Below are 24,825 nucleotides of genomic sequence, written 5' to 3' on the forward strand. Positions count from 1 at the left end.
TTATTTGTAAATAGACCTGTTTATTTTGTATACCATCACCGCCTTTCTGTTCTTTCCACGAACCGTTTTTAAATGTACACATTATAAACTCACTGAGTCTCTTGAGTTATTCAGACTGTTGTTGATCCATGGTTGATTTCGTTTTAAATAATTTCAGAAGATATTTAGGTTTCAGGCACATATTATTCAAATTCACCTCCTCGCCGGTTAAAACCACTGCTCAGGTTTCATCTTGATGAGAACCCTGGTGAAGCAGGGTGCCCAGTGCACCGCCCGATCAGCCATGGGTGTTCCAAATCGAGCTTGGTTGGTATAGGAGCGAATAGGCCCTTAATCCACCTCGGAGCATCTCAACCGTTTAGGTTTAACCGACGTGATCCCTGTAAAAATATCAATGCAGACAAGTGATACAGACAATGTGCAATCACAGAAAATAAGTCTCAAAATGAAATAGTCATTTTGATGATACAGCAAGTGATACAAGTGATACAAGTGAATAGCAAGTGATACAGACAATGTGCAATCACAGAAAATAAATCTCAAAATGAAATACGATCAGGGGTTTACATTTTCACCAAACCTTGGTCATTCTGAAGCACATTCTGTCGTCAACATGCAATTAAGGACGTGTTGAACCTTTTTGTTATGCTTGATTTTCCACAGGTAAACCTGCACATTAACCCAAATCATCCATTCAATAAATGTCACAGTATGAAACTCAAATTAATGGAAATATTGAGGCCTAGAAAAAAGTTTCAGAGCATAGTTGTTGTATGGTAGGAGTATTAAAAGTTCAGGTTTTAACTTCAACTGGAGCAAAGATATCAACAATGCCAAATGACAACCAAATATCAACAATGCCAATGCCAATGCCAAATCTCTGACTTCCACAGAAACAGTCACATCAGAAGGAAAAAGTCGTGTTTGGTTGTTTTTCCTTTTCTTTTCAAAAGGTCGTAAAAGGCATGTCGATAAGAAGGAACTATGAGGCTAATGTGCCATGTGTTCATCTTGCCATTGAAGGCAGAGCTCCCCAATTTTCATTTTCTGAACTCTTCCTCAAAGTTCCTTCCGCTTTATGACCAGTGGTCCAACATTATCACCAGTTTCCTCATTGTGGCGATTATGAGATCCATCACACACAGGAAACTGAAAAAAAAAGCAGACACACACATTCCAGGTCATAGAAAATAGGCAACTCTTATTTTGTGCAAGTATTTTTCTTAAACTCTTATACATAAGGAATTTTTAAAGCCAAAAAATTAATTAATTAAATCACCACCAAGATACAAAATCATAAAAAGTCCCTTGTAGCTCAAAATGCTAACTATGGAAATCTATTTTATTATAACGGAAATAATTGAGGTTTCAAAAAGATTAATTAGCTCGTTTGGAAAGCTCACTGCATGTGGCATACAAAGAGGCCTTCATTCCTGGATTTCTCACTTCCTCTGGTCACAGTCAACATGTTGCACTATCAATGGAAGTCACACTTGCAGTCATACTCCTCCTCTTCCCCCTCCCACAGGGGTTGTTATGCTCATACTCTGAACTTAAAACTGAGTCTCACCCTGCCAACAACCCACCTACCTATTTCCATGGCCTGCCACTGGAAGGCATTCAGTTTATTGAGCTCTTAGCTAAGACTCTCTTAGGCTGACCATATAGCAAAGCTGGCCTTTAAAGCCAACCTTAGACAGGGCATACTCCTTTTCTCTGTCTTTTGTTAAAAAAAAAATTAATAATAATAATAATAATAATAATAATAATTAAAACTGCGGGCAGTGATGATCCGGGGATCATGCTGCTCCATCCTGATTGGACGAGTGCGTGCCAGAGTCGGTGACAATGGCAGCCCGAATCCGATTGTTCAATGTTTGAACTGAATCGATCGAAAAATGAAGGAGATGCATTTGAAAGGTTTTCAAGAAATCCAATATGGCCGCTATGTCACATGACCTATGACGTCATAATTAGGATATGCATCCGATCAAGTGCCGTACTAAAAGTGGTGAAAGTTTCAACTCAATCGATCGAAAAATGAAGGCAGGGATGCATTTTAAATGTTTTCATAAAATCCAATATGGCCGACAGGTCACATGACCTATGGCGTCATATTTATGATATGCATACAATCACATGGCGTACTATAACTGGTCAAAGTTTCAACTCAATCGATCGAAAAATGAAGGCAGGGATGCATTTTAAAGGTTTGCATTAAATCCAATATGGCCACCAGGTCACATGACCTATGATGTCATATTTATGATATTTATCCAATCACGTGGTGTACTATAAGTGGTCAAAGTTTCAACTCAGGCACTGGCAGGGATGAAAAATGAAGGCACTGGCAGGGATGCATTTTAAAGGTTTGCATCAAATCCAATATGGCCGCCATGTCACGTGACCTATGAAGTCATATTTACGAGATCCCTACTGCATAGCCGCAATGAGCCGGCGAAGCCAAAGCCTCTTGCCACTATTTTACCCATCACTATGGCATCAGGAGGTTAGGTAGTTGGTAGTAGGTAGGTGTAGTACAGGGGTCGGCAACCTTTTTGACATGAAGTGCCAGTTTGAAATGTTCTTGTTAATTAGTGTGCCATATCAACATTAAGTTTAACATTAAGTTTAATTATGACACCACATCAAAAAAATACTTCCAACAGACATGGAATTTTATTCCATCCATACAGGCTACATGCATAGCAACAACATCCATACAGGCTACATGCATAGCAACAACATCCATACAGGCTACATGCATAGCAACAACATCCATACAGGCTACATGCATAGCAACAACATCCATACAGGCTACATGCATAGCAACAACATCCATACAGGCTACATGCATAGCAACAACATCCATACAGGCTACATGCACAGCAACAACATCCATACAGGCTACATGCATAGCAACAACATCCATACAGGCTACATGCATAGCAACAACATCCATACAGGCTACATGCATAGCAACTACATCCATACAGGCTACATGCATAGCAACAACATCCATACAGGCTACATGTATAGCAACAACATCCATACAGGCTACATGCACAGCAACAACATCCATACAGGCTACATGCATAGCAACTACATCCATACAGGCTACATGCATAGCAACAACATCCATACAGGCTACATGCATAGCAACAACATTTTAAAGAAACATTTATCTCTCATAATTAGGACATTGTAATGATCATTTTATCATTGTAAAATTTGTCCCCAATGAGGTTACAAATTATATGCACGGACCCCATTTCAAAACACTGCTTTCAGTAACTCATTTACAAAGTATTGCATTGGAAACAAATGTCAAAAAGGGAGAATAAACTGTATCAAACAGAAATACCAGTACTATACAAGAATGCTGCCATCCTCATGAAAACATCCACATCAGAGTTGGAAAAAAGAGATGGACAAACAGCGACATATGCAAACCCATGTGTACTACAAATAAACAGATGCCTACCAGTCAGTGTGATCCCTGGCCCTGCTTTCCTTTGCTGAGCTCAATTATCTGGGGGTTGTCGTTAGTCACTTTAAGTTGCAAACATGCTTCGGAGTGGTCGGTTGTCAAACGACTACGGGAGGCCATTTCTTCAATGCGTCGCTCAACACTTCTAGCTGACATGGGAATATCTTTTATTCTTGATTTGATTGTCTCTTTGATGGTAAGCCTTCAAACAGAACCTCTGAGCTACAGAGAAAAGCCTCCTTAATATATTCGCCATCCGTGAATGGCTTTCCACGTTTCGCAATGCAATGAGCAATGCGATAGCTTGCTTCAGTCGCTTGGTTTTTAGCAGTGGCAAAGATTTTGAGGGTGTTGGCTTGCTTCCCATACCTGGACACGGCACGTTTGATGGATTCTGCCTTGTCTGCCTGATCTTTGAAAGTTTTCTCGTGCTTTGTCTCAAAATGGCGCTTAACACTCAACGTTCGACAAACAACATTTTCAAAACATAAAGTACACACAGCACGGTCCTTCTGAAAAACAAAACCCCACTCTTCTGTCCATGAGGGCTGGAATGCTCGAACCTTTACTTCAGCTTTCTTAGCTAGCGGGGTTGCCATCATCTACCGAACCTGAACCGCTTCACTGCACTGTGGGAAATGTGAGCGGGAGGCCGTACCGTCAATCAAACTAAATAAGACAGGCCGCGCAACAGCCAATGGCTGTTCAAGAAGTGATTTGTCATGCAACTGAGAGGGCACTGCTTTCGCCAGTGTGCCAATGATTACGCTGCCGCGTGCCAATGGTGGCACGCGTGCCTAAGGTTGCCGACCCCTGGTGTAGTAGGTACCGTACCTAGTTCAAAATGACACCATTTGCATTCTGGATGAGATTAAAATTAAAAAAATTTCCTTCTTGATTAATTCGGTGAATCCCGTCTCAATTTCGGATATTTCCGGCCGTGAAAAACTAGCCCCTACGGCCGCGAGATTTCTAAAAAATAATTATTCGTCAATTTTAGAATATTTGACGCCGTTTTCAGCCTCCGAAATGGGGTAATAAGCTTTTTTGAAATATTTTTTCAAATACTCGAATCTCATTGGTTCCGGTGTTTGGTGACGATTTTCGTTGAAGATAACCAGGGCCCGTGCGGGCCCGGGGAACGAGGTTGGTCTTAAAGTATTTTAATTACAAATTAGAGGTGCATAAGATTGTGAATCAAAAAAGGACGTGTGAAACAAACTCCTATTGAACTTTTTCGCAATTTTTTATGCATACTTCCGCATCCGCAAGATGGCGGCCTCCTTGGAGCAATTTGGTGCGTCAAAGCTTCAAAATTCTCAACGGATCCAGCAAAATCTGGCTTTTCAACATAATACGTACGCGTTCATTCACAACACCGGCTATGATATGCATACAATCACATGGCGTACTAATATGACCCTACTGCAAAGCCGCAATGAGCCGGCGAAGCCAAAGCCTCAAAGTATTTTAATTACAAATTAGAGGTGCATAAGATTGTGAATCAAAAAAAGACGGGTGAAACAAAGTCCTATTGAATTTTTTCACAATTGTTTATGCATACTTCCGCATCCGCAAGATGGCGGCCTCCATGGAGCGATTTGGTGCGTCAAAGCTTCGAAATTTTCAAAGGATCCAGCAAAATATGGCTTTTCAACATAATACGTACGCGTTCATTCACAACACCGGCTTCGCCGGCTATAAGTGGTCAAAGTTTCAACTCAATTGATCGAAAAATGAAGGCAGGGATGCATTTTAAAGGTTTTCATAAAATCCAATATGGCCGCCATGTCACGTGACCTATGACGTCATAAATAGGAAATGCATCCAATCAAGTGACATTATATAATTGGTCAAAGTATCAAGTTCATCTGATGAACGGTTTGGCTTGTAGGTCGATACAAAGTTCATGGCATCACAATATTAATTTTAAAAAACAAATGCCGAGTCCACTTTTTTAATTGGTGCGCCGTAGACTAATTAACCAAAAAATAAAAAATTCGAGAAAAGAGCGTTCTTCGCCTTGGGGTGTACTATATGTATGCCAAGTTTCAACTCAATGGGTCGAAAAATGGAGGAGATAGATTTTTAAGATTTTCACTAAATCCAATATGGCCACCACATCACGTGACCTATGACGTCATACTTAGGATATGCATCAAGTCATATGGTATACCATACATGGTCAAAGTTTCAAATTCCTACGATGAACGGTTTGACCTGTTGGTCGCCAACAAATTTCATGGAATCAGAATAATAATAATCCGAGCGATTTCAAAAGGGTACCTCACGGTCCCCTAATAATAAATAATCGCACCCATGTCAGAAGGAAACGGTTCAGTTTGGTATTAGTCAGGTTCACTATGTTAACAAATATAATTTCGTTCAAAATTTTGGTAGATTAGCAAAACTATACATTTTTGGAATACTCAGAGCATGAGGAATCCAAAAATTAATGTTTACATTTGCGGTGACACCTTTGCGAAAATGGCCCTCAGGACAGTGATGAAGATAGTCAGGTTCACTATGTTAACAAATATAATTTCGTTCAAAATTTTGGGAGATGAGCAAACCTGTACATTTTTGGAATATTCAGAGCATGGAGAATCCGAAAATCAATGTTGGCATTTGCACAGACACCTGCATGGCCGCCATTTTGGATTTTCAAAATGGCCGCCATAAAATACAGATTTTGCGCTATCTCGGCTTCTAGTCAACCTAGAAACTTAATTAAATATGCTAATCCTATGTTTTCTGGGCCAAGGAATCCAATAAAGGCCTCAAAATAGTGCTCAGGATTATAGAAAAGCAACAAACAAAGGTAATTGAAAACCATTGTCTTTATATTTGTGATATAACTGTATTACATAATACATGATATTGCAAGTCCTTTGAAGTTATAGATATGGGTTTATAAAGCAAGAAAGCAGCCTTGTTAGTATCAGATTGAACTATAAGTCCTATACATAGGATCTACTAGGTCTATACCGTTCAGGAATATGCTTTTACAGATCTTCATCACTGTCCTGAGGGTCATTTTCGCAAAGGTGTCTATGCAAATGCAAACATTAATTTTTGGATTCCTCATGCTCTGAGTATTCCAGAAATGTATAGTTTTGCTAATCTACCAAAATTTTGAACGAAAAAACATAGTGAACCTGACTATATTTTAAATATGAAATAGGCAAAGCCTCGAAACGAACAAAACCCATTAGAATCACACGATACGATTACCCTTTATAATCACCCTTCAGAACACTACATTATTACACTTTAGTTTAGACCCTTTACAATTAAACACGGTGGGATAGAAAGGTTCTTCTTCATTTTTGATGAACGGATGGAAGGAAGGACACAGCCAGATATTAAAGCGGCTTCACCGTTTAAAAATCAGAATGATTACAACTTGCAAGGCGTTTGTCCGCAACACATCAAGGTACTGCTCTCCACCATGGGCTGGTGGCTCAGCATCACAACTCACTCCTTATATTCTGGATTTTATGGATTCCAAAGCTCTCAATTTTATTGGAATCTCACATTAAGAGGCCAAAGCTCAAGGTATCTTGCTGTTACATCACAGGTAGGTAAGTGACCTGTTCTTTTTACGTTTTGTTTTTAAGTGCCTCTCCTCCAATCTCCCTCTCCTGCAATGCCTTCAGAAAGTATTCACACCCCTTGACCTTTTCCACATTTTGTTTTGTTACAGCCTGAATTTAAAATGGATTGAATTGAGATTTTTTTTTGTCACTGATCTACATGAAATACCCCATAATGTCAAAGTGGAATTTTGTTTTTTGAATTTTTTATAAATGAAAAATGACAACTTCATTGGAGTACACCTGTGGCTAGTTAAATTGATTGGATGTGATTTATATATTTTTAAAAATGTGTCTATATAAGGTCCCACAGTTGACAGTGCACGTCAGAGAATAAACTCTACCATGAAGACGAAGGTGATGGCAAGTGGTAAAGCATGTGGTGAGGTGGAAAGAACTGGGAAGTGGCCGTGTGCTGTGTGCAGGAAGGGTGTCGGAGTGAACACCATTCAATGTACAATGTGCGCTGAGTGGGTTCATCAAAAATGTAGTGGTCTGAGAGGGTCATTAACCAGTGTGGCAGCTACATTCAAGTGTAAGGTGTGCACAGAGGGAGTTGCAGATGGAGGAAATGTTGATTTGGAACTTGGAGATGACGTGAAGCTGGAAGGTGTGAAAACATTTTGTTACCTAGGAGACATGCTGAATGGAGAAGGTGGATCAGACTCGGCAACGGTTGCTAGAGTGAGATGTGCATGGAAGAAGTTTCGGGAACTGAGTGGCGTGCTGATGAGGAGGGGAGTGTCGTTGAAGCTGAAGGGAAAGGTGTATGCTGCATGTGTGAGAAGTGTTATGATTTATGGGAGGGAGACATGGGTAATAAATGTAGAGCAGCAACGAAGGCTGGAAAGGGTGGAAATGTGAATGGTTCGGTGGATGTGCGGAGTATCGTTGAGAGAGAGGAAGACAAATGATGAATTGCAAAAGATGATGGGAATAGAGCCTGTGATGGATGCTGTGAAGAGAAACAGGTTGAGATGGTTTGGTCATGTGTTGAGGAAGGATGAAAGTGACTGTTTGAGCAGAGTGATGGAAATGAATGTAGAAGGAAGTAGAGGACGGGAAAGACCGAGAAAGACTTGGCTAAAGATGGTGGAAGAAGAAATGCCGGCAAGGGGGTTAACAAGGGGAGAAATAAAATAGGGCAAAATGTAGAAGATTGTCATGGGGACCGCAAAGCTAACCCCCGCTCCAGCAGGGAAAATGGCCTTAAAATGCCTGTTGTATGAAGTCCAAGGAACCATCTGTCAAACTCGGAGATGGCATTGTGAGGAGGAATAGATCTGGGTAAGGGTATAAAACAATTTCTAGAGTGTTGGAATGTTCCCAATAGCATAGTGAGCTCCATCATTCGGAAATTGAAAGAGCATGGAACTACCAGACTCTTCCTCGAGGTGGCCGTCCGACCAAACTGAGCAACTGAGCAAGAAGGACCTTGATCAGGCAGGTGATCAAGAACCCAATAATTACCACTGACAGAACCACAGAGTTCCTTGCCTGAGATGGGAGAACCTTCCAGAAGGACAACAGTCTCTGCAGCACTTCACAAATCGATGCTTTATGGGAAAATGGCCAAACAGAAGCCACTCCTGAGAAAAAGACACATGATAGCATGCCTGGAGTTTGCAAAAAGGCACGTGAAAGATTCAGGCAAAGATTCTGTGGTCTGAATGGATGAAAATTAAACTATTTGGCCTGAATGCAAAGCTCTATGCCTGGCAGAAACAGAGCACAGCTCATCACCCATCTAACACGAGCCCGACCGTCAAGTATGGTAGTGGCAACATCATGCATGCTATGGGGATGCTTTTCAGCGGCAGGGACGAGAAGACTTGTAGGGCTAGAGGGAACAATTAATGGAGCCAAATGCAGGCAAATCCTTGAGGAGAACCTTCTTCAGAGTGCAAAGACCTTTGACTGTGGCAAATATTTACGTTTTGACAGGACAAATACACCAAACATACAGCCAAAGCAACACTGGAATGGCTTCAGAACAAGAAGGTGAAAGTCCTTGAGTGCCAAAGTGTGGAAAAACCTGAAGATTGCTGTTCACCGATGCTCCCCATCCAACTTTACAGAGCTTTAGCAAATCTACAAGGAAGAATGAGAGAAACTTCCCAAATTGAGATGTGCAAAACTGATACAGACATACCCAATAAGATGCGAAGCTGTAATCGCTGCCAAAGGCACTTCCACGAGGTAATGACTCAACAACAACAACAACAACAACATGCATTTTAAGGCCATTTTCCCTGCTAGAGCGGGGGTTAGCCTTGAGGTCCCCATGACAATCTTCTCCATTTTGCCCTATTTTCTGCATCTCTCCTTGTTAACCCCCTTGCCCGCATTTCTTCTTCCACCATCTTCAGCCAAGTCTTTCTCGGTCTTCCCCGTCCTCTATTTCCTTCTACATTCATTTCCATCACTCTTCTCAACCAGTCACTTTCATCCTTCCTCAACACATGACCAAACCATCTCAACCTGTTCCTCTTCACAGCATCCATCACAGGCTCTATTCCCATCATCTTTCGCAATTCATCATTTGTCTTCCTCTCTCTCAACGATACTTCGCACATCCACCGAACCATTCGCATTTCCACCCTTTCCAGCCTTCGTTGCTGCTCTACATTCATGACCCATGTCTCGCTCCCATAAATCATAACACTTCTCACACATGCAGCATACACCTTTCCCTTCAGCTTCAACGACACCCCTCCTCATCAGCACGCCACTCAGTTTCCGAAACTTCTTCCATGCACATCTCACTCTAGCAACCGTTGCCGAGTCTGATCCACCTTCTCCATTCAGCATGTCTCCGAGGTAGCAAAATGTTTTCACACCTTCTGGCTTCACGCCGTCTCCAAGATCCAACTCAACATTTCCTCCATCTGCAGCTCCCTCTGTGCACACCTTACATTTGAATGTAGCTGCCACACTGGTTAATGACCCTCTCAGACCACTACATTTTTGATGAACCCACTCAGCGCACATTGTACATTGAATGGAGTTCACTCCAACACCCTTCCTGCACACAGCACATGGCCACTTCCCAGTTCTTTCCACCTCACCACATGCTTTACAACTTGCCATCACCTTCGTCTTTCCTATATTCACCTTCAGACCTTTTGTCTCCATACATTCCTTCCACTTGTTCATCTTTTCCTTCAGTCCATCCATACTTTCCGCAATCAACATCAGATCATCTGCATAGAACAACTCCCACGGCAAACCCTCCTTTACGTTCTGAGCCAGCACCTCCATCACAGCTACAAATAGTAGTGGACTTAGTACCGACCCCTGATGCACTCCCACCTTCACCTCAAACTCACCACTGTTCCCGTCCTTCATCCTTACAGCTGTGCGCGCTCTTTTGTACATTACCATCACTACTCTGATCAACCATTCCTCCACTCCTAACTTTCTCAATGTATTGGGGCAACTTAGCATAACAATTGTGCATTTTGTGAGGAAAGCACCAAATTTGGCACACCAGTAGACTATCATATTATGAAAAGCTCTGGATATTGGGCCATCTCAGATTCAGAGATTTGATTTTTAAAGATTTTGATTCGATTGGGATCGAAGAGAACACCTTCTTCGTCTTCAGTACAGTGAAGTTGCCAGCCCTGAATTCTCTGGCTCCATCTGGGTGCTTCATTGGGAGTGCAACCATGTCCCTCAGGTGAACAGGGACCCACCTGGCATAGTGTGTGTGGTCTAAGGCATGGAACCATGGGACCAGTTCCGTCAGGGCATCAAGGTACATCGTGAATGAAGCCTGCCGCAGAGAACGCACGTAGACCAGTACCAACATCTCTAGTTCCAGCAAAGTTGCCCAGTACTGAAAGTTGGGAATGTCTTCTCCTCTCTGGTGACACCAGTCTTCGAACTCAGGCAGGTCTTCTGCATCATCAGCATATGTCATACAGTGGCGTTCATACGCACAGGATGTGCAGTGCCGCTGCAGTGATTTGATGAGCTCTTCTTGTGCGGGTGACGTGGGCAGCTCGCAGGAAGGAGTCGGCCATCCCTGGCGTTGCAATCTCAGCTTGCAAATCTGCAAAATCTGCAAATCTTGCAAAAATCAAATCTCTGAATCTGAGATGGCCCAATATCCAGATCTTTTCATAATATGATAGTCTACTAGTGTGCCAAATTTGGTGCTTTCCTCACAAAATGCACAATTGTTATGCTATATTTAGCTTAGCTGCCAGACTGATGCCCATATCACTACTTCACATGGAACCCTATCGAATGCTTTCTCCAGATCAACAAACCCAAGAAACAACTTCTTCCTCTTCTCCATGTACGTCTGCAACTGCCTCACAATAAAGAGCGTGTAGACTTACAATAGACTTACTTACAATAGACTTACTTACAATAGACATAATTATTCAATAGGTGGTTGAATAATTATGCATACTTGATACTTCTGTATTTCATTTTTTATTATTTTGTAAAATGTCAAAAAAAAACAATTCCACTTTAGCGTTATGGGATATTATGTGTGGATCAGTGACAAAAAAAAAATCTGAGTTTAATCCATTTTAAATTCAGGCTGTAACACAACAAAATGTGAAAAAAGTCAAGGGATGTAAATACTTTCTGAAGGCACTGTATGTCAGAAGGCCTTCTGATACTGAACAGCAACTCCAGGATGCACAAGATCTTCCAGTATCCTCTTCCTGGTTAATCTTCCATAATACAGGCAGACTGCACAAATCAACTTGTGTGTCTCACTTCTCTTGATTTTCTGAGGCTTTCTAGCCTCCCTTTCCCCTCCAAAACTTCCAGCAGGTCGTGCACCACCATCTCACGTCATGTATACCACCATCTCATCTCCAATTTTGCAAATAAAATACAATTATTTATCAACTTGTATTCCTATGCATTAATCCTTCCATTCAGCCACATTTATGTAGTATATTCTTATCAGATTTCCTCTGGTATAAATTGTCTCCCTTATTGGTTCACCTAAAAGGACCACCGAGGCACTCGGAAACATGGTGGTGGGATGATGAAGTTGGAAAGAGGATTGACGAGAAGAGGAAGAAGTTCAAGGAGTGGCAGAAGGCAAAGGGTACAGGAGCAGAAACAGCAGAGCATGAAAGTTATAAGGCAGCCAGGAAGGCTGCAAAGAAAGAGGTAGCAAAGGCGCAGGAGGCATGTAGGAAAATGTTCGGAGAACGCTTGGATTCGGAAGAGGGTCAGAAAGCAGTATTCAGGATTGCAATGCAGATAGCGAAAGAGAGGTGTGATGTGATGGGGGTGAGTTGCTTGAAGGATGAAGTGGGACAAATCGTTGTCGACCCAGATGGAATTAAAGGAAGATGGAAAAGATATATGGAAATGCTGTTGAATACAGAGAATGAATGGGATGGCAACATAGAGAGTAACCCAGTTTTAGGACCGGCAGAGAAGATAACTGAGAAGGAAGTTGAGGAAGCGATAAAAGCAATGAAGGGTAGAAAAGCGGGAGGGCCGACGGGAGTTGTGGGAGATATGTTGAAGGCAGCAGGAAGTTGGGGTGTGAAGAGAATGACAGAGATCTGTAATCTGGTGGTGAAAGAAGGCCGCATTCCAGTGGATTGGGCACTGAGTACCCTCGTCCCTCTATACAAGGGGAAAGGTGACCCTCTGGAGTGTGGCTCGTACCGAGCGATAAAGTTATTGGAGCATGGAATGAAGGTATTGGAAAGGGTGTTGGAGAGGAGGATAAGGAAGAAAGTGAAGATCGACGAAATGCAGTTTGGATTCATGCCAGGAAGAGGAACGACAGACGCGCTTTTCATTGTGAGGCAGTTGCAGGAGAAGTACATGGAGAAGAGGAAGAAGTTGTTTCTTGGGTTTGTTGATCTGGAGAAAGCATTCGATCGGTTCCACGCAAAGTATTGACATGGGCATTGAGGAAGTTAGGAGTGGAGGAATGGTTGATCAGAGCAGTGATGGCAATGTACAAAAGAGCGCGCACAGCTGTAAGGACGAAGGACGGGAACAGTGGTGAGTTTGAGGTGAAGGTGGGAGTGCATCAGGGGTCGGTACTAAGTCCACTACTATTTGTAGCTGTGATGGAGGTGCTGGCTCAGAACGTAAAGGAGGGTTTACCGTGGGAGTTGTTGTATGCAGATGATCTGGTGTTGATTGCGGAAAGTATGGATGGACTGAAGGAAAAGATGAACACGTGGAAGGAATGTATGGAGACAAAAGGTCTGAAGGTGAATATCGGAAAGACGAAGGTGATGGCAAGTGGTAAAGCATGTGGTGAGGTGGAAAGAACTGGGAAGTGGCCCTGTGCTGTGTGTAGGAAGGGTGTCGGAGTGAACTCCATTCAGTGTACAATGTGCGCTGAGTGGGTTCATCAAAAATGTAGTGGTCTGAGAGGGTCATTAACCAGTGTGGCAGCTACATTCAAATGTAAGGTGTGCACGGAGGGAGCTGCAGATGGAGGAAATGTTGAGTTGGATCTTGGAGACGGCGTGAAGCTGGAAGGTGTGAAAACATTTTGCTACCTCGGAGACATGCTGAATGGAGAAGGTGGATCAGACTCGGCAACGGTTGCTCGAGTGAGATGTGCATGGAAGAAGTTTCGGGAATTGAGTGGCATGCTGATGATGAGGGGAGTGTCGTTGAAGCTGAAGGGAAAGGTGTATGCTGCATGTGTGAGAAGTGTTATGATTTATGGGAGCGAGACATGGGTAATGAACGTAGAGCAGCAACGAAGGTTGGAAAGGGTGGAAATGCGAATGCTTCGACGGATGTGCGGAGTATCGTTGAGAGAGAGGAAGACAAATGATGAATTGCGAAAGATGATGGGAATAGAGCCTGTGATTGATGCTGTGAAGAGGAACAGGTTGAGATGGTTTGGTCATGTGTTGAGGAAGGATGAAAGTGACTGGTTGAGAAGAGTGATGGAAATGAATGTAGAAGGAAGTAGAAGACGGGGAAGACCGAGAAAGACTTGGCTAAAGATGGTGGAAGAAGAAATGCGGGCAAGGGGGTTAACAAGGAGAGATGCAGAAAATATGGCAAAATGGAGAAGATTGTCATGGGGACCGCAAGGCTAACCCCCGCTCTAGCAGGGAAAATGGCCTTTTAAAATGCATGTTGTGTGTTGTTGTTGTATTGGTTCACTTAAAGTCTCCTGCTGAAAGCACTTATGGATCTTGTAGTCACTGAAAATGCTTGCAAAAATTAAGATACATTTGCATCGGTAGTAAAACCTTTCCATACAAGATGAAGGCATTATGTCACATAATGATGTGAAAGAAATATCTTCATCTACAGAATCTGGAATTTGATTGGGATAGTATTACATGTGCAGAACCTCCCCTATGACCAAAAATTTTCCAATCTTACAAAATCCGTACCGTTTTTGACCGCCAGCATCTGCAGTAACACTTCTTGGCTTCACGGAGATCTTCCACATGGATCTCATTGACCACCTTAGCAGTCTCCTTCTGTATCTTGAGGTTTATGGGCCTATCTCGTACTCTGCTCCGGCGCAGGAACAATGGTCCGAATGCTAGGTAACCCAGCAAAGTCATCAGACCCAGGAAGGGAAGCAGTCGCAGCCATTCAGCCACTACACAAAGAGGACGAGACCATGAGCTTGTACAGGAAATTCAATGACAAGCACCACCACAGATCAGTCCAAACCCAACCATCGACAACACCAAACTAAGTATACTTTGGAAATTGGTTTCTATGCCTTAATACCACACTTGCTAAAGAATGCTTTGCAAATATCAAAGCATATCGATACATTACTAACACTAGCAACGGTACCCGCCCTATGGGCGGGGCTTCAATTGGGAGGCCAAAATGAAAAGGTAAAATATCAGAAATTCAAGGCTTTTTTTATTTTAAACAATTCATATAAACATCCATTAAATCATATCACATGCAAATCATCAAAATCTAAACAGTATCTTACTATAATTCACCAAATGTCCCCCAGTGATAGATGCACTATGATCGTGATCGTGAATCGTGATCGATAATCGTGTTCACAATCGCTCTGTCGTATGTACTCCCGATACGTGTTTCCTTCAGTTGAAATGGGTTAGAATTCTCTCAGGCAGGGATTCAAACCGTGTCCTTATAAAAGGTCTTTGTCCGAGGTCACCGAGTCCAATCGGTGCAGCTGTGCAGCGATCGGTACAGCCGTTTGTGCGGCACCCAGGAAAACAACATCGTCACAATGAACGTTATGCGAATGCGAATGTTATGTGGGAGTCCAAACCTGAGAATGCTGGAGAGTAAAGCTGAAATTGGCAAAACTAAATAGCCTGTTTTACTCCTGGAGATCCCAGGATTATCCACCCAAAATATCGTTGCGATCAGTTCAGCAGTTTTTACGGTACCTTCGAACAGACAGACAGACGGACGGACATTTGGGGAATTATAGTAAGATAATTGCCTTCGCCGATTTTCCTCGTCGACGAATGGACGCTGCTCCCACAACACGTCGACACGACGATGCCGAAGTCCTGGATACCACTGTTCCAGGCTCCTCTGCCGATCACCCTCCGTAAATTTCGGGATTTACAGACATTGAAAGATGTGATGCTCGTAGAAAACCAACGTTACTACGATGAACTCCCTCATACTGAGGCATAGACTTTATTCGCAAATAATGATTTTGATTTAAAATTTGCTACAAACATTTCGTTGTCGTTTCAACTTGGTTGAAAATTAATTTACCTTCGCTGATTTTGAGACTGCTTGTGTGCTCAGTGCAATTTGTCAACTTGCCTCATTATATAGATTACAGTAGATCTTCTCTCAGTTCAGTAAGTAAAACTTACCTCACGGATGTCGGGATTCCTTCAAATTTTCTTCTTTTAAAAAAAAATGTTATAAACAGCATTAGCGACTGTATAAAAAGCTAATCATACATGTTTGTGGTTTATAATATTTCACAAGCCCAGCTACGCCGCCGTTGAACTTTCGGTCTCGTTTTATTACCTCTCAAATGGCACATAATCTCTCCGGGAAGGGACACTGATGGATGGGGATTGGGGATCGACGGATAAGCATTTACATATTAGAAATTTTGATGTCATTCAAGAGGTCCAGAAGTGCAGTTTGCAAATATTTTAGAAAATAAAAGACAGTCCATAAGTTAGATACTCACTTGTTCAACAGAGATTGCTCATCATACCAATACACAACGATGTTGCTATTGCAGTACAGTAACAAATACAAAGATCTGATATGCTAAAGCATTTGAAAACCAAACACCACAGAGAGTACAAATTAGTGACGATTGAGAATGCGGAATCAAAGAAACCAAAGTCTGTGGTGGAGCAACAAGTTGGCGATCGATCATTCAAAGCATGATGTTTAAAATCTCGATCTGCTTCAAGTATGGCGCCGATTCACCAAAACAAATCACATTAACGAGATGCTGCTAAATATTATCATGGGGAACATGCAGCCCGTACCGTATGTGTTGTTGGAGACTCTGGCTTCAAAGGCTTTGTGGAGGCTTTGGACTGTAAATAGGACCTCCCAAGTCTTCGCATATGCTTCCTTAAGCGTATCGAGAAACTTGGTCAAGGTTGCTCAGATGATTGACAATCACCGGAGATATGTGCGGGATCACCCGACAGATGCGTATCACACGATGGCCGCACGGTATCACCCGATGGCCACGCCGCATCACCCGACGGCCGCGCCGCATCACCGGACGGCCGCGCCGCATCACCCGACGGCCGCACCGCATCACCCGACGGCCGCGCCGCATCACCCGACGGCCGCACCGCATCACCCGACGGCCGTGCCGCATCACCCGACGGCCACGCCGCATCACTCGCCAGCAGAGCGGGACCACCAAAACTGCAGTTTGCAGCACCAAAGAGCCCAACAAGAGCGAGAGGAAGAGAAATAGGGAGGGAGAGGGGGAGAGAGGGAGAGAGAGGGAGAGAGAGGGAGAGAGAGGAAGAGAGAGGAAGAGAGAGGAAGAGAGAGGAGAGAGAGAGAGAGAGAGAGAGAGAGAGAGAGAGAGAGAGAGAGAGAGAGAGAGAGAGAGAGAGAGAGAGAGATACTCGCACTCTATTTCCCCTTTTGTTTACTCCGGCTGGTTTGTTAAGCAAGCTCGCGGAATGCTCCCATTTAATGGCACCATCAGACATACATCATACCACGTGGCTTTGGCTCTTTGGTGTCTTTCCGCTGTCCCCCGCAATCATACCATGGCATGCCAATTGACTGTTAGCTTGCAAGGAAACACCATATAACGACAGATGATATTGTGGAGGATTCAAGAATGTTGGGAGGGGGAAAGGCAGTAACAGGCACTTGAACAGGGTGATTAGATCTTTCTAAACATTTGGCCTAACATCAAGTATATTTCATTTATTTTAACATGCACTATGAAATAACTATTCTCATATATGCCACATTTATGGTTAGCCTGGTGTTTAGCTTAGCGTTTAGGGTGCCAGCTTGGGATCCTAGGATCCTGGGTTTGAATCCCGGTCGATCGCTGAATTAACGCCAGGGGGGTTGACTCAGCCTGTCATCCTTCCGAGGTCGGCAAATTGAGTACCAGCTTGCTGGGATGAATGATCCTGGTGTGTACCCCGATTTAGAATAGGTGCACTGTATCCCTGCGCATCGTAAGAGGCGACTAAGGGTTGGCGCCAGGAAGGGCATCCGGCCATAAAAACATTGCCTCAAACAGGGAACCATGATTGTCATGGGGCCCGCAAGGCTAACCCCCGCTCTAGCGGGGAAAATGGCCTTAAAACGATCATTCATTCATTCATTCATATATGCCACATTTACCCCCTAGGCTACTGTACATCTGTAACAATATATTCAGGTGTATCATCAAACAACATGTCCCTGTTTCGACAACCATTTTGTCCACTCTGTAAAATGCATTATGCCTTGGTGTTGCAAAGATATGGAAATCTTAAAGGATGCTGTAACATAATGGAGGCCACAACAGTGGAAGTGTCCAATGAAAAGCACACATTTGTCCAAGATTATGCCCCTGACAAAGGCATTGCATGAAATCATGTCCCACTGCCACCAGTCGAATAAGAATCCGTTTGCTGCACACCTTTTCAGAATGAAATGAGATGTTTCACTTCACTGGATGACAATTTTATCATTGCAGCATCCACACTGCTCGATTCCAGATTCAAGAGGCATGGTGGATTATCGGGTACTGATGCCATCGATAAAACAAAGGACACACTAATCAATGAAATGTGATAGACTACAGAAAAACAAGACATCTCAGTGAAGAACCTCGCTTTGAAAAAAACCCCAACAACAACAACAACAACCCGCAAGCAACCAAGCCCCTGTAAGCGTGAACCATTGGGGCTGCTTTGACGACAATATTGCATGGGCAAAAGCTTCAAGATCAACACGGACAGATGTCGTTGTTGAAATGCGGAGTTGCTTTGAGCAAAATACCATCCTGAGGACGGATAGTCCGAGGTGCTGTGATTGAGAGTGCATAGATTGTCATGTCCAAAACTTCGGAAAATGGCTGGAAAATACCTTTGCACTCCTGCAACTTCCATTCCTACAGAGCGTGTGTTTTCTAAAGCATTGAGGTGGGCTGGTGTCCGCAAAAAGGAACAGGACCAAGCCTAAACATGTGGACATGATATTTCTTCACAAGAATCTGGATTTGTAATTGTTTCATATAAATGAATGAGTTGACTTCATAGCTCTAAATAAAGGCAAACACTAATTTGACCAACGTTGTGAATCGCCTCTGTCTTACTCTTCAGAAATATTTTGAAATTACATGTTCTGATGCCAGCGAGCAGGAAGCAACTTCTTTGCAATCATAAAATATATGTTACCTTGTTACCCTCACCGGAGGAGAAGGTATTGCATTTGGATCCATTTGTCTGTCTGTCTGGTTTTTCCCACATAATGTGCCAATGCAAACCACAATTTTTACACGTTATCGTTTTTCAACCGTGTACCTCCATAAAGAATTTCCAATTAGAATGTGAGTACGTCTATAAAGTATGTACGGAATTACAATGCGAATACGTCCATAAAATACGTAGCATTTTTTTTTTTTTTTTAACACACACAAAACCAGTCCTGGTGAGGGTCTGCAATCTTTGATTGCTCTTTCTTTTTGATATTTGCATCAAGTAATAAAGTTAAATTTTTTGGTCTAAAAAAATAATATACTGTACTGTGTTTTGATGTCATCACCAAGCAGGCCGCACTTTAGTTACAATCCAAATTAATGTTATTTACATCTAATTTATTTTTCATTGTATTTTTCATTTTTTAAATTACTATTACTAGTACCAATTTGTGCTGCTTGTGTTTTCTTTCTTTTTTTTCTTTTCCACAGGGCAGGTGTACACGTCTAGTGCTGTAGTAGTGTGCAATGTGGTTTACTACTCGTTTTTAGCTTATGACCATTCGATTCAAAAGAAGACAGAGTATGTAAGCCTCCGGTACATAGCCTCTACCCTTCCTTCTGGTACATACAATGGACCTTTGCGGACCTCTACTCTTGCCAAGACTTTCAGACTACACCTCCTAGTGGAGCACCATGGTAACAGTGCTCTTGAGGAATGAATGAATGAATGTCTGAAGGATCTCGGAGTAGGTTGGTACGTTAGAAGTGTAGTGTGCATGGCCCTCCATTGTGAGGACTTCCTGAGACAATCACCAATCCAACCAAGGTAGGTGGAGCTCTTTAGCCTTGGTAGGCAGTCCACCAAGGAGAAGGAAACTCTGGTTGCAAGTGCCACTGCTACCTTGCAGGGTATGTCTCCGTAGACAAAGGCTAGGTCCACAGCTGATTCTGTGGTGGTGTCAGGAAGGGCATCTAGCCACAAAAACATTCCTCAAATATTCCTTTTGGCAAAGTAGCCATTAGGTGTACTAGTGAGGTACCCGTGCTAGGCATGCTATGCATGGGTGGGAGGCCAGAAGCAAACAGACAATGCAGAAACGGCGAATGCTAAAGCATGAAACCAATAAATTCCACATTCCTGTGGCACCTTCAGTCGCATGTCAGACATGGACAGCAAGTTCGTGAAGGACTTCCATGAAAAACGTACCCGTTCGCAAACAAATGGGTACTTTTGTTCCATACCCAGTCAATGGCGAATCTGCATATGGCGATCCACGAATTTCATGTTTAGAAAGTAGAAACTGTCACGGCATTTCGTCATTCACTTGAACTCGATATCGCTTTTTCATTCCAAACAGCATAACTCCAATCACAAATTAAATAGCATTAATATAAAAAATAAACTTTTAACAACATTCGTGACATAAACAAATATTTAAATCCTGATGTGAAGTTCCGTACGGTTGGGGGAACACAATTACGAATTCAAAATCGTAATTGTATTCACTCAATTCCAATCATCAATTGATACTTTAACAAAATACTGTTTTAAATGACGGTTGTATTGGGATATTATCAAACCAGCCCATTGCCGTAATCTGTCCACTTCCGCATTCGCAAAAGATTCGTAATTCATCAGGATTTTCCTCAATTCCACAATGAAATGTTCATGAAATACTGTTCAGCCATTTTTAATTTTCATGTCATGTTCTTTTGGTGAATTATTGTAGGATTTTACTGCAGGGGTTCCAGGAAATCGTTGCGATCGGTGCAGCCGTTTTTGCGGTACCCAGGACAAAAACGTTATGCGGGAGTCCAAACCTGAAAATGCTGCACACCAAAGCTGAAATTGGAAAAACAATATAGCCTGTTTTACTCCAGGAGGTCCAAGGATTACCCACACAAACTATTGTTGCGATCAGTTCAGCCGTTTTTGCGGTACCTGGGAACAGATGGACAGACGGTCAGACATTTGGTGAATTTTAGTAAGATGATGATGATGATGATGACGATTACACCCACTCCGTATGGGCGTGGCAGGAAGGGGTATGTAAATAATTATTATGATCCTCTCTGGGGTATATAGATTAAAGCAGATCTAGGCATGGGCCTCAAGAACGTCAGGGGTGTGTTCAGTTACCATAACACTTGTAGAGCGCTTGCCAAGTGGCTTAAGCATTCGAGCAAGCACTCCATTTGAAACTGTTGATAATGAACGACTGGTTTGGAAAGTGCTAGCTAGCTGCTTGGTAACTGAACACACTCAGAGGTTCCTCCGTTTCAGTTTAGCGTTAAACAGCAATAGCGACTGAAAGGGTAATCATACGTGTTTGTGGTTTATAATATTCTTGGGGAGCCCCACGAAACATCACAATAAGGTATTTATACACATTAACACAGCGTTTAGTCAAAGAGGAAAACCCCTTGGGGAGGGGGGATATTATAAGTATTAATTACCTAAACCACCAAAGGTGGATGGAGGTTATGTTTTCACCCCTTTCTGTCTGTCTGTTTGTGAATTTTGGTGAAGATCCGGATTCGGATCCAGCTACTAAAATTTTAAAGTCATTCTTCACCATTGGGAGATAGGGCCAAAAATGATACATAGCAGGATATCTCAAGAAGTTGTGGACGGATGATTTTGATGAAATGTGATTCTGTATTGTGATTTTCTGGTCTACTCTAGGATACAAAACGTAAACTGTTCACCTGGCAGAAGTATCTTTCGACTGAGTGCCGTTCTAGTTTTGTTTTGTAATACATTAATATTCATGTATTATCGTTGGTGTTCATATTATTTCTGTTGTCAGAAGCATCCGCGGATAAATGCCACGATAAGCTATCTTAACACGGATATACGCCTTATTAACACAGATTTCGCCCAAGACGGGAGCAAAACGGTAAGTCTCCACAACCTCCATCGTGTAACCCTTAATCTTTCCATCAAATGTGGTTGAGATTGGATAACCAATGACCTAATGTATCGCGGTCAGACAGACACCAAATTGCGTATTGTAATATGATTATGTTTTCTGAAAAATAAAGATCATTGCCCACGAACCTCAACTCCATCTTGTACTGCTCTTTCCAATTAAAGATTGATGGACGAAAGAAAACACTACTTTTTCCCTCCCCTCCCCTCCACTCACTTCAATCCTAATGTAAACAAATGAAAAGCTAGATCTTAATGAAACATTCGGCTTCGTAAAATAAAACGAAAAAAAATACTCCATTACTAAGAAAAAAAGTATTCGGGATCGCATTTACTCCGAAATTCCCAGAACCGCTCAGTGTGTGTGTGTGTGTGTGTGTGTGTGTGTGTGTGTGTGTGTGTGTGTGCGTGTGTGTGTGTGTGTGTGTGTGTGTGTGTACTTTGTCGGTGATCCATGCAGTCGGGAAACTAGTCAGTTGCTTATGGGTTAATAAGTATGACCGGGTGGCGAAGAGCCCTGTGGCTCGACGGCAGCTCTCGCTGTGTGGAGATAGCCTTGACCTTGAGGAGGAGGTGCTAGAGGAGCTCTTCCAGTTCACACGACATGTCATCTTTGGCATCTATGGCGACATCTATGGCCTCGCCACTCGGACATGGCTGGGAGCTGGTGGGTGGTCGCTGTCGCCCTGTCCGCCACCTGCTCTCCCGACACATCTACCTGCACCAGGGCCAGCTGAAGAGAGTGAGGAAGATGAGAGCCAGGAGGGGAATGAGGAGCGAGATGATGATGTACAAAGGCGGGGAGATTCATCGGAATCTGATGATTCAGATTCTAGTGAAGCAGAATGCTCTGATTCGGACTAATCATATAATTAAAGGTCATATTGATTAATTACTTCATTTGAAAACTGTTCAAGTCACAGCTATTAAAAATAGCTTATTTTGAAGTGTAATGAGTTAACTTGTCATGCAATCATCAATTACTTTACTGCAAGATATCCTTATGGAGGTAGTTTCTTTAACATGTTTAAGTACAAAAGCTGCATTTTCGCTCTACTGGATGGTGGCCATCTTGGATTTCTGGGTCAAAATAATGTCATAACGTCAAACTAATGTCAGATTCGGAATCCTCGTGGTCAAATTACCCCAAAAAGTGTCTTTGTACGTGATTCTAGGTGTTCTGGTTCAAAACTGAATTGTTCAAGATAGTGCCGGCGGTCATCTTGGATTCGGGCCCCTGGCGAAAAATGCCGGGATTTTTGGGAGGGACATAGAGGCTATTTTTGTTATAAAATGTCAATAGAAGTCAAATCAATCGTCAAACCTTACTAGCCAGAAAATGGTCACGGAATTGAAGTTTTGGACCGAACTATAAGGTTCTTGCTTTAGGTGGAGGAACTATGTTTGAGGTTTACAATTTAAATAAAGTTGAATATGGGATGTTATAAAATTAACAGCATTAACAACAATCCTTTAAATTATTTAAGTTTAGGAACAACCGATACTGTACAATTAATTAAGTGTGTGTGTGTGCGTGTGCGTGTGTGTGTGTGTGTGTGTGTGTGTGAAAGAGAGGGATAGAATTGTGAGGAACAGAAATGAAAAAACCAGATGTGTGTGTTAATAAAAAATTGTCACATGTGTGTCTGTGCATGTATATAATATGTATGTGATAGAATTGTGAGAAACATAAATGAAAAAGAAGCAGTGCATGTGCGTGTTATCTCCAAATGCAGGTTTCAGAATGTGGAGCGGAGCCCTCCCAGGTCTCAAAGTATCCACCTCCATGTATGCGTATGTGTATGTTATCTCCAAATGCAGGTTTCAGAAGGTGGAACCGAGTCCACCTCGGTCTTGGAGTATTCAACTCTCAAAATATCCAAGTTTTGTTGCGAGGGCATTTTTTTTAAAGGACCACCGCCACTGAGCCCAGGACAGGTGTGCGTTGTGCGTTGTGTGCACGTGTGCTTTTTTGCACTCTTAAAGGGCTGGACAGAAAGAGTTGAAATTTGGTGGTTGTATATTCCCGGGAAGATTTTAGGCATTAAAAAAAATAAATCACAGTCACGAGGGTTTGAGAGAGGATGTTGGTGGGGGCTGCAAATTCTCAATGTGAATGTGTATCTGTAGCGCCACACCCAGGGGGAGGGGTGTATTCCAAGTCAGTGTGGTTTACTTTTACATCAAGTAGTACAGTATTACAATAGTATCTCAGTATGAAAACCTTTTACTGTATAGTTAGTTATATAATCGAAAAAACACTTGGCCAACATACATGAATGCTCTGAATTTTATGCACTCGCAAACCGAGGGACGAAATAAGTTACCAAGTGATTGTTGTACTCTCGGGGTGTATACGAGCGTTCTACTAAGTTGGGATGGTGACCTCCAACTTGTGTTCAAAAACTTTTACGGAAAAATGGAGGAAGTTTATCATAATGTGACATCTGTACATTTCTAAGCTTTGTGACATCAATGCACTCCTGCACCGCTGGTCGGAATGTATTGAAACTTTGAGCTTGTACATTAGAACACTAAACAATGAGTATTTTTCCGCTGTGACTAAACAATGAGTCTATTTTCCGATCCGGCTATCTTGCTAGGGTAGGGGCGGCAGGTTTGAGAAAATACTTTATTTATATATTAATAATCATTAATATTTATTGGACAACTCATAGCTTGTGGTGTCAGTCAGACTGCCGCACAGAGGGCACGTTTCCATTCGGAGCAAATTTCCCGGATTTCGTCTCAAATGCACAAACCTCTCAATCTTCCTTACCCGAAAGTGTGAGGAATCCGACGAGGCTAGAAGGGACAGGAAGGGCCTTCAGATACGCAGGGAGCTGCTGCCGAAATAGTCGCGATACGTACTCCATGATCTCATTTCATGCCTCGCCTGTTCTTCTTCTTTGTCGTTGTTTCTGCTTCTTCTTCTTCTTCCTCAACTTTACTC

At 42.5% G+C, this 24,825-nt stretch overlaps 1 protein-coding gene across 3 annotated transcripts; it reads right to left on the bottom strand.

Moving 5' to 3' along the window:
• On the bottom strand, positions 1–24,825 carry LOC137424704 (CDGSH iron-sulfur domain-containing protein 2A). 3 transcript variants are annotated; one of them, XM_068112440.2, is made up of 4 exons: positions 24,652–24,812; positions 14,454–14,668; positions 8,584–8,675; positions 1–1,149 (listed from the first exon to the last, which is right to left on the bottom strand). In XM_068112440.2, exons 1-4 carry the CDS (start codon positions 24,746–24,748, stop codon positions 1,077–1,079), a joined length of 477 nt encoding a protein of 158 aa, XP_067968541.1. In that variant the 5' UTR covers positions 24,749–24,812; the 3' UTR covers positions 1–1,076. The 3 variants fall into 3 exon arrangements, with proteins under 3 accessions (XP_067968541.1, XP_067968543.1, XP_067968542.1); XM_068112442.2 differs by lacking the exon at positions 24,652–24,812 and adding an exon at positions 16,533–16,809; XM_068112441.2 differs by lacking the exon at positions 8,584–8,675 and having other exon boundaries at positions 24,652–24,825.

This window comes from Myxine glutinosa, chromosome 4 (assembly GCF_964187855.1).
Source record: "Myxine glutinosa chromosome 4, kmMyxGlut1.1, whole genome shotgun sequence".
Classification (NCBI taxonomy): domain Eukaryota; kingdom Metazoa; phylum Chordata; class Myxini; order Myxiniformes; family Myxinidae; genus Myxine; species Myxine glutinosa.

What these genes read in the sequence shown, in the direction of transcription:
- LOC137424704 (XM_068112440.2), bottom strand. Translation starts at nt 24,748, where the DNA reads ATGGAGTACGTATCGCGACTATTTCGGCAGCAGCTCCCTGCGTATCTG. An exon ending in GATGCTGGCGGTCAAAAACG is followed by an intron (nt 8,676 to 14,453) that starts GTACGGATTTTG and finishes TCTTTTTCTCAG; the next exon opens with GAGTGGCTTCTGTTTGGCCA. An exon ending in GGAAGGTTCTCCCATCTCAG is followed by an intron (nt 1,150 to 8,583) that starts GCAAGGAACTCT and finishes TTTTTTTTTCAG; the next exon opens with TTTCCTGTGTGTGATGGATC.